This window comes from Elephas maximus, chromosome 13 (assembly GCF_024166365.1).
Source record: "Elephas maximus indicus isolate mEleMax1 chromosome 13, mEleMax1 primary haplotype, whole genome shotgun sequence".
Lineage (NCBI taxonomy): Eukaryota > Metazoa > Chordata > Mammalia > Proboscidea > Elephantidae > Elephas > Elephas maximus.
This window is the reverse complement of record NC_064831.1, coordinates 55,226,147-55,241,751: the sequence shown is the minus strand read 5'-3', so window position 1 is coordinate 55,241,751 and position 15,605 is coordinate 55,226,147. Positions and strand designations below refer to the sequence as shown.

Sequence of the window (15,605 nt, the reverse complement as noted above, 5' to 3'; positions counted from 1 at the left end):
ACCCTAGGGGTGCAGGAAGGAGCCCTGGTGGCACAGTGGTTAAGCGCTCAGCTACTAACTGAAAGTTGGCAGTTGGAGCCCACCAGCCACTCTGTGGGAGAAAGATGTGGCAGTCTGCTTCTGTAAAGATTAAAAGATTACAGCCTTGAAAACCCCATGGTGCAGTTCTACCCTGTCCTGTAGGGTCACTGTGAGTCAGAATGGACTTAGCAGCAGTGGGTTAGGGGCGCAGGGCCTTCAGCTACAGGGGCCGAGGCCCAAGTATCACAGCAGTGACGCTTCTCAGCATCTGGATCTTCAGTTAGACCCAGCCATCTCCACAGCCCAGGTTAGGGTGCTCATATCCTAGGAGTTTCACATGTTGCTGCCAACCCCTTCCCCCAGCACTGTCCCCCCACCCCACCACCTCCACCAGACTTTACTGTCCTATGTCCCTAAGACAATGGAGCGGGGGTCAGGGGGTTATATTCTGCAGACCATGCCCTACCCAGGAGGAATGATGGGAGTTTGGGCACTGCTGTTGTCCTCATTGACAGATGCTCATGTGAGGTGCAGAGAGGTGAAACAACCGCCCCAAGTACAAGAGCTGGACTAGAATCCAGGAAGTCTGAGCTAGAAGCTGGAACATCCCTGCCACTACACAGCACTGGGCCCCTTCATGAGGTTCCTGCACACATGTACCCTCTCCTGACCCCACAGCAATGTTGTGTACCAGACAGGGGTCATCGTCCTCACTGATGGATGCAAAGCTGGGGCTCAGAGAGGTGGGGTAACCAGTCCAACGTCACACAGCAAATAGGTGGCAGGGCAAGGGTCTCCAGGGCTCTCCCTCCATACCTACAGGACCCCTTGTTTAAACCTGATAAAGTCAGGTCTGGCCAGGGCACAGAGAGCCAGGCCCCACCTTTAAGCTGGGGCTGCAGACTTCTTGGGTCCCTCACTTGGGAGGAGGAAGCGGAACCTGTGCTCCCTGGAGCTCGTGCATCTGGTTCTGTTTTCATTCCCAGCCACTCCTCAGAGAGCTTCTAAAGGTCAATTTTTTCCCCTCAAATTCAAGTGGCTTGGGAGGCAAGTCCCCAGCTTCCTGTCACTGAGGCACCACCCTTTCCCATAAGACATTCCTCTGGTTCCATCAGTGTGTAATCAGGCCAAGGCTCTGAGATGGATTTTTCCCAGTATCCTTTGCTGTGCCCAAACCTGGTCTCTCAGTGACAGATGCCCAGGGAGTTGAAGGCCAGAAGGGACAGAGTGTGTATCAGGCAGGTCCTGACAGGAAAGAGATGACACATACAAATCTGGTAATTTCAGCAGATATGAGGAAACACACAAAGGTTGTAGGGCAACTACAAGAACAGTGCAAGGCTGGTGAGAGAGTGGCTTTCACCACTCTTAGGCCTGGAGGGTGAGTGGGTGGGCAGCCACCACAGCCTGGTTACCTGAAAGGAGTTGTGACTTCTGGTCAGCAGAGGCAAAAAGGTCAGTGCAAGGCGGCCCTACACAGAGAGGCCTGGGAAATAAATAACCTGACCTCACCCTCCCCCACACCTCCACCATCTGCTGGTGCTCCCTACTGGGGGCCAGAGTCAAGGGAGCCCATTGATATAACTCACACTTGTTGTTGTTGTGGAAACCCTGGTGGCACAGTGGTTAAGAGCTATGGCTGCTAATCAAAGGGTCTGTGGTTTGAACCCATCAGTTGCTCAGGGGGAGAAAGATGTGGCAGTCTGCTTCTGTAAAGATTTACAGCCCCAGAAACCCTATGGGCAGTTCTACTAGGTCTGATAGGGTCGCTATGAGTCGGTATTGACTTGACATCAATGGGTTGTAAGTACATACCATATTTTGTTTATCCATTCATCTGTTGATGAACACTTCGGTTGTTTTCACCTTTTGGCTATTTCTTGATAAGGCTCTTTGATTCACATAAACTTTTAATTTTGATTGAGTTCAATTTATTTACTTTTTCTTTTGTTGCTCATGCTTTTGGTGTCATATCTAAGAATTCATTTTCAAAAACAAGGTCTTGAAGATTTACCCCTGCATTTTCTTGTAGTTTTATGGTTTTAGCTCTTGTATGTAGGGTCACTATGAGTCAGAATCGACTCAACTGCAATGGATTTTGTTTGAATTTAGGTCATCGATCAATTTTTGAATTGCTGTATATGGTGTGATATATGGGCCCAACTTCAACCTTTTGCAGGTGGAAATCCAATTGGGCCCCGTTTTACCTTTTGTTAATTGCAGAAAAGTCACACAGAGAGGATCCCTCTCTTCATGCTCCCCTCCTCCCAGCAGGCTGCAGAAGACACTGCTGGGATGAATCCCCAAGGGATGCCCTCCACTGGGGTCCCATATCCCATACTATGATGGGCATGCTCAGAGCCCGCCTTTTGGGCCAACAGCTGTGTCTCCCACCAGTACAGTTAATTTGCCTTGGTTCCTGGGAAGTGACAGCAACTTAAAACAAAGCAATTAGGATGAAAAAGAGGCCCAGCTGCTTGGGGCCAAAGGAAAATAAACAGAATGGCCCTGTGTGTACTCCACCGCCAAGAAGAGCAATTCTTCACAGGCTGATTAGTATTTCCAAGTCCAGTCTCTTCCCCTCCCTTGATAGAAGAAAAGTGACTCACAGGCTGCTGTTCTCGGATTCCAGCCTTCCCAGGGTGTACTGTGGACTCAACAGGGCATCAGCTTCTCCTGAATGTCTTCTCTGGTCTCCAACCAGAAATGACACTCCCTCCCCTGAAATCTGTGAGCCTTTCTCTGTTCCTTTCCTATGAGTTTATCTCTTTCCTGATTATTCGTTTCTTCTTTCAACAGACATCCACTGAGCACCATTCATTCATTTACTCACTCAACAAGTATTTATTAAGCCTCTACTTTTTTTTTTTTACAGTCTAGTCACTGTTCTAGGTCCTGGAGATATAAAAAAAAAAAAACAGACAAAACTCTCTGCCCTTACAGACCTCACATTTTAGCAGGAGGAAACAGACAATAAACAAGTACAAACACAATATGCCAGATACGTCATGGAGGAAAATAAGACAGGAAGAGGGAGTAGGGAATGCAGTGAAGGGGGAGGGTGATTTTCAATAAGGTGGTGAGGAAAGGCCTCAGAGTGACACCTGAGTGAAGACCTATAGGAGATAGGGGGTGTGCCAGGTAGAGAGATACCTATGCAAAGGCCCTTAGGTGGGAGTGTACCTGGTGTGTTTGAAGAATAGCAACCAGGCTGGGGGAAGAGTGGTAAGAGATGAAGTCCGCAAAGAAATGGGAGGATCCTTTGAAAAGACCTTGGTTTTCACTTGCATAAGATGAGGAGCCACCAAGTGCTCTGAGTGGGGGAGCAACATGGTCTGACACTTCCCTAGGATCCCTCTGGCAGCTGTGTGAACAGACTGAAGAGAAGCAAGCAGGAAAGCAGGGTTGAGTGTGGGAAGGCCTAGCCTCTCCTTCTGCCTCTGCCAGGCAGGCTATATAAACACAACAGGGTCATTTTCAGGGAGAGGAAAGCTTGGGGGTGCAGGGCATTCAGAATTGGGGACAAAGAGATAGTTTGTAAAAGAGGAAAGAGCTTCAGAGTCTGACCTCAGAGCTGTCATGGAAGTTCAGGAAAATGCTCCCCGCTACGTAAAAAGACCAGACTTAATGGTCTGACTGAGACTGGAAGGACCCCGGAGGTCATGGTTCCCAGACCTTCTGTTAGCCCAAGACAGGAACCATTCCCAAAGCCAACTCTTCAGAGAGGGACTGGACTGGACTATGGGAAAGAAAATGATAGTAGTGAGGAGTGAGCTTCTTGGATGAAGTAGACACATGAGATTATGTGGGCAGCTCCTGTCTGGATGGGAGATGACAGGGCAGAGGGGGTCAGAAGCTGGCCGAATGGACACGAAAATAGAGAGTGGAAAGAAGGAGCGTGCTGTCTCATTAGGGAGAGAGCAACTAGGAGTATATAAGCAAGGTGTATATAAATTTTTTTATGAGAGACTGACTTGATTTGTAAACTTTCGCTTAAAGCACAATTAAAAAAAAAAACGCCCCCACGGCCGTGTGTGTGCACTCACATGCTTTTGTGTGTGTGTGTGTGTGTCTGGAAGAACACACTTCTCATAGAGTGGGTCTCTGAGCTGAGACAGAGAAGATTCCAAACCTGGCCCTGCCCTCAGGACTCCGTAACGACTCAGTGGCTCTGTAATTGCTCACCTTCACCTGGTTTATGCCCCCAAACACCTTCACACAGTGGTTAAGACTACGTAGGAGCAGCTGAGAATTCCAAGTCCTAGGTTCATGGTCCTGCTTTTCCACTTATTTGGAGTGAGTCATTTTGGCTTTCTGCTGGTCGTCTCACCTGCAAGCCAGGTGATCAGTGTGGTGGGCAGTGGACAGGTAGTGGCAGGCGGAAGAGCTGCAGAGCCTTGACTGTGAGGACCCTTAGGCCAGAGGAGAAGGTGGATTGAGCTCTCCAAACTTCCCCCACACTTTCTGAGAGGGAGCGAGTATGTATGAAAGTACAAATACCCAACCCCCTCCAGGGCCTTATCTAGTCACTACTACCCTCCTATAGTGGCCCATTAGTCCCTTAGCTTGGTCCTAAGGCAGGAATGGCCAGGATAGTTACTTTTCCTGTAAAAGCAGAAAGAAAGAAAGAAACGGCTGGGTTGAAGGGAGGGGATCAACCCCCCAAAGGGGAAGGGGGTGCAGACAGAAGGGTAATTGGGAGGAGGTGTTGAGGAGACAGGCAGAAATACCCTGCCCAGCTCAGAACTTCAGCCAAGTGTGAGGCAGCACAGAAAACAAGCTTGTGACCCTGGGTTCAAAGCCTGCCCTACCACTTAGAAGCTGTGTTTCTTCTGGCCACCTTCCCTTTGGGAATTTTTCTTTATCTTATTTTGGACAGGTTATCAGGAGGGGCCAGTCCCTGGAGAAGGGCCTCATGCTTGTTAAGAGAGTCTGAAAAAGAGGAAGACTCTCAATAAGATGGATCGACACAGTCGCTGCAACGATGGGCTCAAGCACAGCAATGATTGTAAAGATGGCACAGGACCTGGTAGTGTTTCATTCTGTTGTACACAGCGTCGCTAGGAGTCAGAATTGACTTGATGGAACCTAACAACAGGGCTGGGGATGATGCCAAACACTTACCCACTTAAAATTCTTATAAAGTTCAAATAAGACAATCTGTGGGAGAGCTCTCAGTGAACACTGTGTTACTATTATGATCAAAAATCATCTTAGGAAGGGCTGCTCTGGATCAAGGAACAACTAAACCCCCGCAGCCAGCAGGCCCCGTCTGAGCACAGCCATGTAGCCAGCTCTGAATGCTGCCAAGTGCAAAGTTCTGTGGGTTGGAGACTCACGAGCTGATGGACCTGGAAGTTGCAAGTCTCAGGATGTTTAGCATTGGTTGGGAGGTGTGTGCAAGGAGGAACGTGCTCTGTTCCAAGAAGAAAATTTATCCCTAACTTGGGAACGAAGCAAAGAAAAGCCTGCATGCCCTTCTAATGTCATCTGACACAGCGTTTAATGGGTCCCCTAAGGATTGAAATGTCCAGTGGAATGTACCTTTGATTTACAATTTACTATCGATTAGGGCCCAGACTTTGTGAGGTTATAGGTTAATGTGTAGATTTTTCTCTAGCAAAGATGCAAAGGAGTTCTGTCCAATAGAGAAGGTAGCCCTAAAAGTTAGTTTATTGCCCTAGAAGGCATTAACCAGTTGTCTCTAACTTAGCAATCTTATTTCAGCACTTTTCCAACAAACTACATAAATCTGTCTCACAAATGCTCTTTTGAACAAGTTTTACCATTCTTCTGGTTCATTCATTAGAGGATTAAATAAACCTTTGACATGCCATCATTTTATATTTATATGAATCCAATTTAACTTCTCAAAAGTTATACTGCCACAAATCAAAAGTGAGGGACTCTGCCAGGCTGTGTGGCTGTGGGCCAGTCACTCAGCCTCAGAGCCTCCCACGTCTCATCTGCCACAGGATAGGGTACCCAACTCCCAGGTCTGTGGTGGAGCTAGAGTGCAGACAGATGTGAAAGTACTTTGCACACCAGTCAGAGGACACAAAAGTCAGGGTTTATTGTTGTGACTCATCAGACTAGGCTACGCCAGGGCCGAAAAGTCCCTGGCTTCTGAGGGCATTGCTCTCCAGGGCTTGGGGCAGAGGTCAGCCAAGCCAGGGGAAGATGCAACTGGGCACAGCCCTGACACCAGCCTCCATGCTCGGTAAGCCCTATGCCAACACTGCATTCTCCACTTCTGAGGAGGCCAGGATTTCCCATGGGCCTCAGTCCTTGCAGGGTGGAGACCACTCAGAAAAGTTTACCTGAGGGTCTAGAGACACTGCAGGGCTGGAGCAGGTACCTGCCCAGAAGCCAGGGCTGAAGTATTCTAGAGGAGGGACAAGAGTCCTCACTAACACCAGAGGTCAGCACCAGGTTCCTGCCTAGTGGCCTCTATAGCCCCTCCCACTTCCTAGGTTCTTTCAAGACCCTGTCATTTTATCCTGCAGGCTAGGAAGTACCCCAGCTCAGCTGACAGCACAACAGGATCTCAGCCCTTATCATCTATACACGTGCCCGGGGGCGCGCGCACACACACGTATATATACACACACAGAGAATGATGTGATGTCACGGCCAGGGGTCCAGTGAGCAAGGCACGCAGCCAAGGTCAGGAGGACAGAGAGCTGGATCAGCCAGCCCTGCAGAGAGGAAGTGGCTACAGAGCCAACACAGAGGAAGAGGAAAGGCATTCGAGGCCAAGGGAATGGCAGGAACAGAGGCTAGGAGGAGCAAATGGACCTGGGGGAGCAGAGTATAAGCAAGGACAGGGAGGCAGGAAGACCTGGCTAGGGCTGGGCTCATCCCTTGAGTGAGCTGAAGTCACAGGGGTTAACTGCCCACTACACCTCGGGGGATGGCAAAAAAGCGGGCAGGGAAGGGGCTTACAGCTGGTTCTCCTCTGAGAGTCTCCATGCCCAGAAGGGGCTGTGAGGAACCCTTTCTCTCTCAGACGGGTCTCACTTCCAGGCTAGCTAGTTATTGTCTGCTACCACTACCAGCCAGCCCAGCCTCATCCCCTCCCCACCTGCCTCTTGCTACAGCTGTTCTGCATTAAGGCTGGCTGCACAGAGACCCTTCCCATCTGCTCTAGCCCTTCCCCATCTCTGCTCCTCTGAGCTCTCAGGGTCCCCACAGTCTGAACCTCCCCTTTCAGCAGCTAAGGGTCTTCTGCTTATCTCTCCCACCCAGTTTGCATACTCTGCTCCTTGCTAGAATTACGTTCTTCCTCTCCTTATTTTTCCTTTGCCACTTACTACACTGTGGGTCTCCCCTACCCCTTCCCCCCGTGCACTGCCTTTAACATTTTGTGGATCAGGACATGTATGTGTAAACCTTTGGTGTCCTGCAACTGCCGAGTTTTTTCTGGGCTAGACTCGAAGCTCCAACAGGCCCCCTGTCTGGCAACTACAGCCTACATCAGGCCTATCACTGTGCTCGGCGCATCCACCCACTGCTGGCCAATTGATTCCAACTCAGAGCGACTCCATAGGGTTTTCAAGGCTGTAAATCTCTATGGAAGCAGATTGCCACATCTCTCTCCTGCAAAGCAGCTGGTGGTTTCAAACTGCCAGCCTTTCAGTTAGCAGTCGATTGCTTTAACCACTGTGCCAGCAAGGCTCCTTTGGGCATACCCAAAAAAACCCCACTGCCGTCGAGTCTATTCCGACTCATAGCAACCCTATAGGACAGTGTAGAACTGCCCCCACAGAGTTTCCAAGGAGCGCCTGGCAGATTGAAACTGCCGACCTTTTGGTTAGCGGCAGTAGCATTTAACCACTACCCCACCAGGGTTTCCGGTTTTGGGGATACAGTAGGCGCCTAATTCTTGGCTACTGACGGACAATTTAACATCACTTAACCCACTCCTGGAGCCCTCGTGGCACAGTGGTTAAGAGCTATGGATGCTAACCAGCCAAAATGTCAGCAGTTCAAATCCACCAGCCACTCCTTGGAACCCCTATGGGGCAGTTCTACTCCGTCCTATAGAGTCGCTTATGAGTCAGAATCTACTCGAAGGCAATGGATTTTTTATTTGTTTGCTTGTTTGTTTTAACCCAGTCCTAGCTACCCGCAAGCTAGTGGAACATTCACACACAGCCTGGATTATTCAAATCCTATCCCTCCACACACCACTTCCACTGACATTGTGACCCACCGGTTCTTAGCAGAGCCTATGTAATTTGAGGGTTCAGACCCCAGCGTCGTCGCTCCTTCCCTGGACTGGACACATTCACACGACCAGAAGGCAAGAGGCCTGGGTATCTCAATCAGGAAGAGAAAAGTCCCAGGCACCAGCTAGGGCTAGCCCCACAAACTCAGCCATAGCTCAGGGAAGACTCTCAGCTGTCCCCATCCTAAAGCCCAGCTCAGGGGTCACAGTTCGGGCGTCGTCGAGGCCACAGGCCCCAGGGGACCAGAAGGTAGCCTCAGGAGAAAAGTTTGCAAGGAGCCCGGCCGGGGAAAGCCGGCCTTCTCCCTGAGCAGCCGCCAGGTGCCGCCCTCAATGGCGTAGAGCAGCGTGGACATGCGGTTGACTGTATAGACGATGTCGCCACGCACGACGGCCGTGAAGAGTGCCCCCTTGCTGTTAACGAACTGGCCGGGCAGCGCCGTCCACTGGCCCGTGACTAGGTTGAGGCAGTCGATGGCGCAGTGCAGAAAGTCGTCGGAAGGTCCATTGCGCACCACGTAGAGACTGTCGCGGTGGGCCACCATGCAGTGGCCGTAGCTCTGCGGGCGCCGCAGCTCGGCCACAGGCAGCCAGGCATCCGCCCGGGCCGCGTACTCCACCACGGCCGTGGTGTCAGCCGGTCGCCACAGGCACACGAACAGGCGGCCGCACGCCTGGGCGCAGGGCACGCCAGCGGCTGGCTGCGGCAGGTCCGCCACGAAGCTCCAGCGTTCCGATACCGGGTCGTAGCGCTCCACGGAGCTCATGGGTGTCCTCTGGAACTCGCCGCCGATGGCGTAAAGGAGGCCGTCGAAGCCGGCCAGCGCCACGTCGTAGCGCGGTTGGTGCGGGCTGGGGAACTCGCGCCACGTGCCGCCGTCCGGGTCGTAGCAGAAGCCTAGCTCCACCACCTCCTTGTTGGCGCCACGCACGCCCCCCACGATGTAAAGCCTGTTGCCCAGCGTGGCCACGCCGGCCAGCAGCGTACTTGCCTCCAGGGGCAGCGAGGCCAGCGTGCGCCACGCGTCCTCCTCCTCGTCCAGGTAGCACATCGTGCGCGACGCGTCCTCCAGGAAGCCGGGCGCAGGCGTGTGGGCGCTCAGGGCCACGTAGCTGCTGGGCCGCTGCGCCGCCACGTAGGCGCGGGCCTCAGGCAGCACCAGCTCGGCCGCCAGCTCCCGTGCGCCGTCGCGGATGAAGAGCGCGGCGCTGTGGAGCACGTCCAGCAGGCCGAAGGCGGCAGCTGCGTCGCACAGCAACGCGCAGTTGTCCGACGTGAGGTTGTGCTCCAGAAAGCGCGCCAGCGCCGGCGCCTGCAGGAAGGCGGCGCACTCCACGGCCTGCAGCAGCTCTTCTGCATCGGCCAGCGCCGGCTGCTCGCCGCGCAGCACCTGCAGCGTGGTGAGGAAGCCGCTCGCGCTGAGCACGCCTAGGCGCACCTCGGCAGCCCGCGCCTCCCGCATGCCGGAGCGGAAGAGGCCGCGAAAGAAGCCGCAGTGCTCCACCAGCAGGGTGCGGTCGGCCTGGAAGAGCTGGCCGCCCACCCAGACCTGCACAGGAGCCGCCAAGTCCGGCGGCATGGCGAGCCAGAGGGCGGAGGCCGCCGTTGGGGGCTCTGGAGTCACCGACTGCAGACTCTGGGGCTCCCCCACAGAAAATACTTGCCCGGGGGGATATAAATATCTCCCTGGCTAAAGATAGTGCGACTCATGTGATGGAGTGGCCAGCAGGCTGGATGGCTGCAGGCCCAAGGAGGATCTGGAGACACGTGGCCACTCATTTTCAAATGAGAAATAGTGGTAATTAGACAGCCCACCTGCATATCGGGCACTGTGAGGGTTGCATTACGAGAGATATCCCATTTAACCTGCACTAAACCCTGGTGGCTTAGTGGTTAAGAGCTATGGCTGCAAACCAAAAGGTCAGCAGTTGGAATCCACCAGGCGCTCCTTGGAAACCCAGTGGGGCAGTTCTGCCCTGTCCTTTAGGGTCACTATGAGTCGGCATCAACTCTACGGCAAAGGCTTCTTTCTTTTTTTTTTTTTTTAAACCAGCACTGTGCCCTGTGCAGGTACCCGAACTCTCTGACTTTCCTTTTCCTCATCTGCAAAATGTGGCCAGTAGTGTCCCCTATTTTATGGTATCAGGACAGTATCTGTTAAGTGTTCAGAATCAGGCTCAGAGTTTACGAGATTTGTCCAAAGTCATTCAACTGGGAAGGACAGACGGGATTAATTAACACTAAGGCCATCCCATTGGCTCAGAGAGGCAAAGAAGGAGAGGCAAAGGTGCAGCAAATAAACTGGTCCAGGCTGGGTCTGTGAGCAGGGTTCTAACTAGCCTGGGCCTCTGCCCCTGACTCGCAGCTAGTCCCATCTGTCTTTGAGCCTCAGTTTTCCACTCTGTAAAACTGGGAGCATAGCAATTCCACTTTGCAGATGAGTGTCTAGTAACCCCCTGTATGTGAACCCAAGCCGTGGTATTTTTCAGTTGCCTCATATGCATGTGAAAGCTGGACAATGAATAAGGAAAACCAAAGAGGAATTGATGCCTTTGAATTATGGTGTTGGCAAAGAATATTGAATATACTATGGACTGCCAAAAGAAGGAACAAATCTATCTTGGAAGAAGCACAATCAGAATGCTCCTTAGAAGCAAGATTGCATCTCATGTACTTTGGACATCTTATTAGGAGGAACCAGTCCATAGAGAAGGGCATCATGCTTGGTAGAGCAGAGGTTCAACGAGAAAGAGGAAGACCCTCAAAGATATGGGCTGACACTGGCTGCAACAATAGGCTCAAACGTAGCAATAATTGTGAGGATGACGCAGGACCAGATCATGTTTCATTCTGTTGTACGTAGGGTCCCTATGAGTCAGAACCAACTCGACGGCACCTAACAACACCGATAACATGTAGATGTCCTTCCTGACTTTCGGTTGAATTGGGAACTGATGTCTATCCCTCAGTTGCCCGACTCCTGACTCCTCCTTTGCCATGTGGCCGCGGACGTGGGGAGGGAAGTGGGGCTGCTGAGGGGGTCATATGTCTATGGGTGGGAAACACAAGGGCTTCTTTTAGCTATTACTATGCCGAAACCAAACCAGTTGCCCTCTTCGAGTGGATTCCGGCTAAGCACTGTTGTAAACGTTTATATTAACTCATAATCCTCCAAGGATCCTATGAAAAGACTATTATTTTCCCTTATTTAATAGGTATTAGCCATTTGTTGCTTACAGCAACACCATGCATTAGGTATTATTAATGGCCCCATTTCACAGGTGAGGTTAAATCACATGCCCAAGGTCACGTGGCTAGAAAGTAGCAGAGTTAAGCTTGGAACGCAGCCAGTCTGACTCTAGAGTGTGTGCCCCTAACTATGCTCTACTGTCTCTCTGCGCTACAAATGCTAGGCTGTCCCCTTGCACCAGGAGGTCACAGTTGAAAGGAAACTCTGACTCATGTGGTTGAACCTTTTACAGTGGAGGACCCTGGGGCAGAGAGGGGAAGATGCTTGCCCAGGGTCACGGAGAGTGGAGCAGGCATCCCCAGGCCTTCTGCTACCTACCCCAGGGCACTTTTCCCACAGCACAGACTTTCATGGGTGACCAGCTAAGACTCTGGATCCCAAAATGTCAGGTGGAAGGGAGCTTGGTGATTATCTCCTACTGACACGTCATTCTGCCAAATCCCAGGTGAGCTGGATAATCACCAAATCACAAGAAACCAAGACCTATATAGGATAGAATCTGCCAGTCAGGAGATGTTCAACTGCCCCATCCTCACCGAAGGACTTCTTCAGGAGAATGGAGTGACTCACAGAGACCAAGCGGGAAGTGGGGTGGGAGGAAGAAGGGAACTTCCCCAGGACACATGTATGCACACACCCTCGCATATGAGTCTGCAGACCCAACACCAAGGTGCCTCCCCCAGCCAGGGCGCTCCCACCCAAGTCACTCCATCAAAGCAGGCTGGGGTGTTGGGGCCACTTGTATGAGCCTGGGAAGCCAGAGGCACTGAGGAGGAGGCAGCCAGAAATAGCCTGGACACTGTGCCCTAGGGACTAGACAGGAAGAGGAGGAGGAGATGGAAGGGGTGAGCAGGAGCCCCATCAGCATTGTCCCAGGCCCTCTGCCAGTTTCCCTCCTTCCTTGAGGCCAGACACTGGCTGAAAGGGTCTGGAACATCTAGACAGTGGGCATGGCAATCCTCCCTCTTGGGGGCAGGTGAGCTCTGTGGTGCCGGGTCCTGACCAGGTCTTTGTCACTGACTGCAGTGTTAGAGAGAGGGTGTCTGACTGTTCCCATTTCACAGATGGGGACAGCGAGGCCTAGAGATGGGATGACTTTTCCTTGGACATGAACGAGGGTGTGGGACTGAACAGAACCTCATCCACTGACCCTAGACTCTGCTCACCAGCCCCAGCCCAGCTGCCCCTCCTCACCCACAGTAGCCTTGCCACAGGCTTTGTGGACGGAAACAGCTGCCTCATGCAGAGTTCAAGCTGAGGGCCTTACAGGCAGGGGGTGGGGAGCTGCTGCATGGTCCCTCCCAGATAGCCCATTCCAGGCACCTGGTCACTATCAGACACAACCAGGTGGAACAACTGCGCAAGCCTCTACTGAGAGCAGGTGGGGGAGGGTGTGCAGACCCAGGAGTCCTGGCTGAAGCTCGCTCCCTGGCCTGATTTTTCTCAAGTCCAACCCTGTTTAAGTGGGTTGGGGCTCCCACCTTCAGCAGCCAGGCAGTGGGGAGGGGGACACCCAAGGTGGGAGGTCATGTTTCTGAAGCTGGGCTAAGGATCAGCTCTTTGGCCCCACCCCCAGGGCCCCAGTGGGGTGTTGTCTGCAGCTGGTGAGTTTCTCCTCCCGGACAGTGAGTGTCCCTCTGGGATTTGGAGAGGACAAGGAACTATCCTGGCTGTGGGCAGCCCACGGAGTTCCCAGGCCCTGTCCGATCCCCAACCAACCCCGCTCTCCACTTTACATGCCCCCAACCGTGCGAGATTAGGGGGTGGGGCAAGGGAAGGAAGTCTTCAGACCCAGCCTTGTTCATCTCTGTATCCACAATGATCAGCACACAGTAGGGGCTCAGAAGGGGTCTGTTAAGTACACCCCTGGACGCTTGTCTGTGGGATTCCCCAGTCTGATGGGGAAGACACAGCCCCTATCCAAGGGGAGCCTCCAATCTGATGGAGGAGACACAGCCCGTGCACTGGGAGGCCACCTAGTCTGATGGGGAGCCTTGGCCCTCACCACCCGTGGCTGTGTTTCTGCACACAGGGTGGTGAGCAGCTTGCACAGCCTGGACCTGGAGAAGAAAGAGCACTGGATTAGGAGCCAGGAACCAGCTCTAGTGCTGGTACTATCACTGACTTGCAAAAGCTACCCAACCTCTCCAGGCCTTGGTTCTTCATCTATGAAATGGTGTTTGGGTCTGACTTCTAACATTCTGCTCAGCTTTGGCATCTGAATTTGTCATGGAACAGTCACAGAAGTGGTTGTCATGTTGTGCCTCCAGGGAAGGTAGTGACATCACAAAGGGGTTTCAAAGCTTAGCTTTTCACGGACAGCTCCTGGGGGGTTAGATGGCATGGGTAGGACCTAGAATTGGGAAAGCGACACAGGCCCCACATATCTAGACCTGGACATGCCCTACTTGTTCATTCCAGAGACATCTATTTAGCCCTGTTGTGGGCCCTGTGCTGGACTAGGTGCCTTACCCTTTGCAGTTGCAGTGCCTGAGGGCCCCCTGTGAGAGCGCTGAGGTGGGCAGGGAAGGTTGGGGGACTTGCTCTAACAGAATAACCTCTCCCTTGACCTAAAGTGTCCAAACTTATGGTTACTAGACAGTTGTGACTTCTTGGTAGGTGGATGACTCCGTGTGTAGGGATGGGGCACTTCCATGTTATCTAATCCTTAATATTCCCCCCAAATTTAAAGATGAGGAAGTGAGGCCCTGAAGGGCAAAGCAGTATATTTCAGGGTCTGGCAGTAAGTGACTGATTCCAAAGACCTTTCTAGTCCACAAGGTGCACTTCTAGGTGCTAGATGAGCAGCCCACAGATGAGAAGACTGAGTGGAAGGGACTGGCTGCAGCAGTGCAGTGGGCACCTTTTCCTCCCAAACCTCAGAGGAAGGCCAGACTTTGGGCACTTAGCAGTCACACTCAAGTAATCTCTGAACTAGAAGGGAATGAAGGGTCATCTCATCCCATCCAGCAAGTCATGCATGTCATCTGGATCATGAAGCAGTCACTCCCTCGGGTGCCTTTAATGTCAACGGGCTCATTTTCCCCAAAGACAGTCCCTTGTGACTATGGACAGCTCAGATGGGGGATCACCCTCACCCTGAGCTAGAATCTGTCTCCGTGCAGCTCTCACCTGAATGGCCTGAGTTTTAAAGACTGAAAGCCTGAGAACACACGGGGGTTAAATAGTTCGCCCAGCATCACAAAGCTGGGAAGGAGCAGAGCCCAGGTTTACCCTCAGTTGGGCTTGTGGGGGTGCACAGCTTGCCCTCTCTTCAGTCCTCCAGTGAAACTGGTTCTGTCCCCATACGCCCCGTCTGGAACCAGTTTGTCCTCTCAGGCCTGGGGCCAGCCCAAGGATGTGGCTGGAATTTGGCTCCCACTTTTTCTCCTCCTACAACTCAAAGGAAAACCCTTGGCCATTCACTCTGTGAAGGATTCTGGCCAGAGGGTGTAATCTAAACAAATTCTTCCCAATCTTAGAGTCTTAATAACACAGCTGGTTTACCATAATCTCCCAAAAACACAATTAGGCCGAGTTAGTATTCATGTTGTGTCAAGAAAAATAATTTTCGTTCTTGGTTGAGAAGTTATTCCCTTTGGGCTCTGACCCTGGTCCCCAGTCTGGCCTCTGCCTGCTGACCTGGGTTTCCATGGTTTCTCTGTGAGTGGGTGGTGTTCTGGATTGAATTGTGTTCCCCCAAAAAAGGTGTTGCAAATCCTAACCTCTGTGCCTGTGGTTATAGTCCCATTTGGGAAGGGGTTGTCTTTTTTATGTTAATGAGTCAGGATTAGTGTAGGGCTATCTTGAGTCAATCTCTTTTGGGATATAAAGGAGATTAAATGCAAGCTAGAAGCAGAGATGGGGTAAGACAGATGCCAAGACACAAGGAGATCTCCAAGGAACCAAGAAGCAGAAGCTGAAGAGACAAGGACCTTCCTCCAGAGCTGACAGAGAGAGAGCCTTCCCCTAGAGCTCTGAATTCAGACTCCTAACCTCCTAAACTATGAGAAAATAAATTTCTGTTTGTTGAAATCACCCACTTGTGGTATTTCTGTTAAAGCAGCACTAGATAACTAGGCAGGTGGGGAGAAGGTAATTGT

General features: G+C 52.0%; 1 protein-coding gene across 1 annotated transcript; it reads right to left on the bottom strand.

The window, feature by feature from the left end:
- Positions 1-8,454: 8,454 nt before the first annotated feature.
- Positions 8,455-9,831, bottom strand: KBTBD13 (kelch repeat and BTB domain containing 13). The gene has a single exon (XM_049905688.1). It carries the CDS (start codon positions 9,829-9,831, stop codon positions 8,455-8,457), a length of 1,377 nt encoding a protein of 458 aa, XP_049761645.1.
- Positions 9,832-15,605: the final 5,774 nt, after the last annotated feature.

Excerpts from the sequence above, each read along its gene's own strand:
- KBTBD13 (XM_049905688.1), bottom strand. The coding sequence starts at position 9,831 with ATGCCGCCGGACTTGGCGGCTCCTGTGCAGGTCTGGGTGGGCGGCCAG.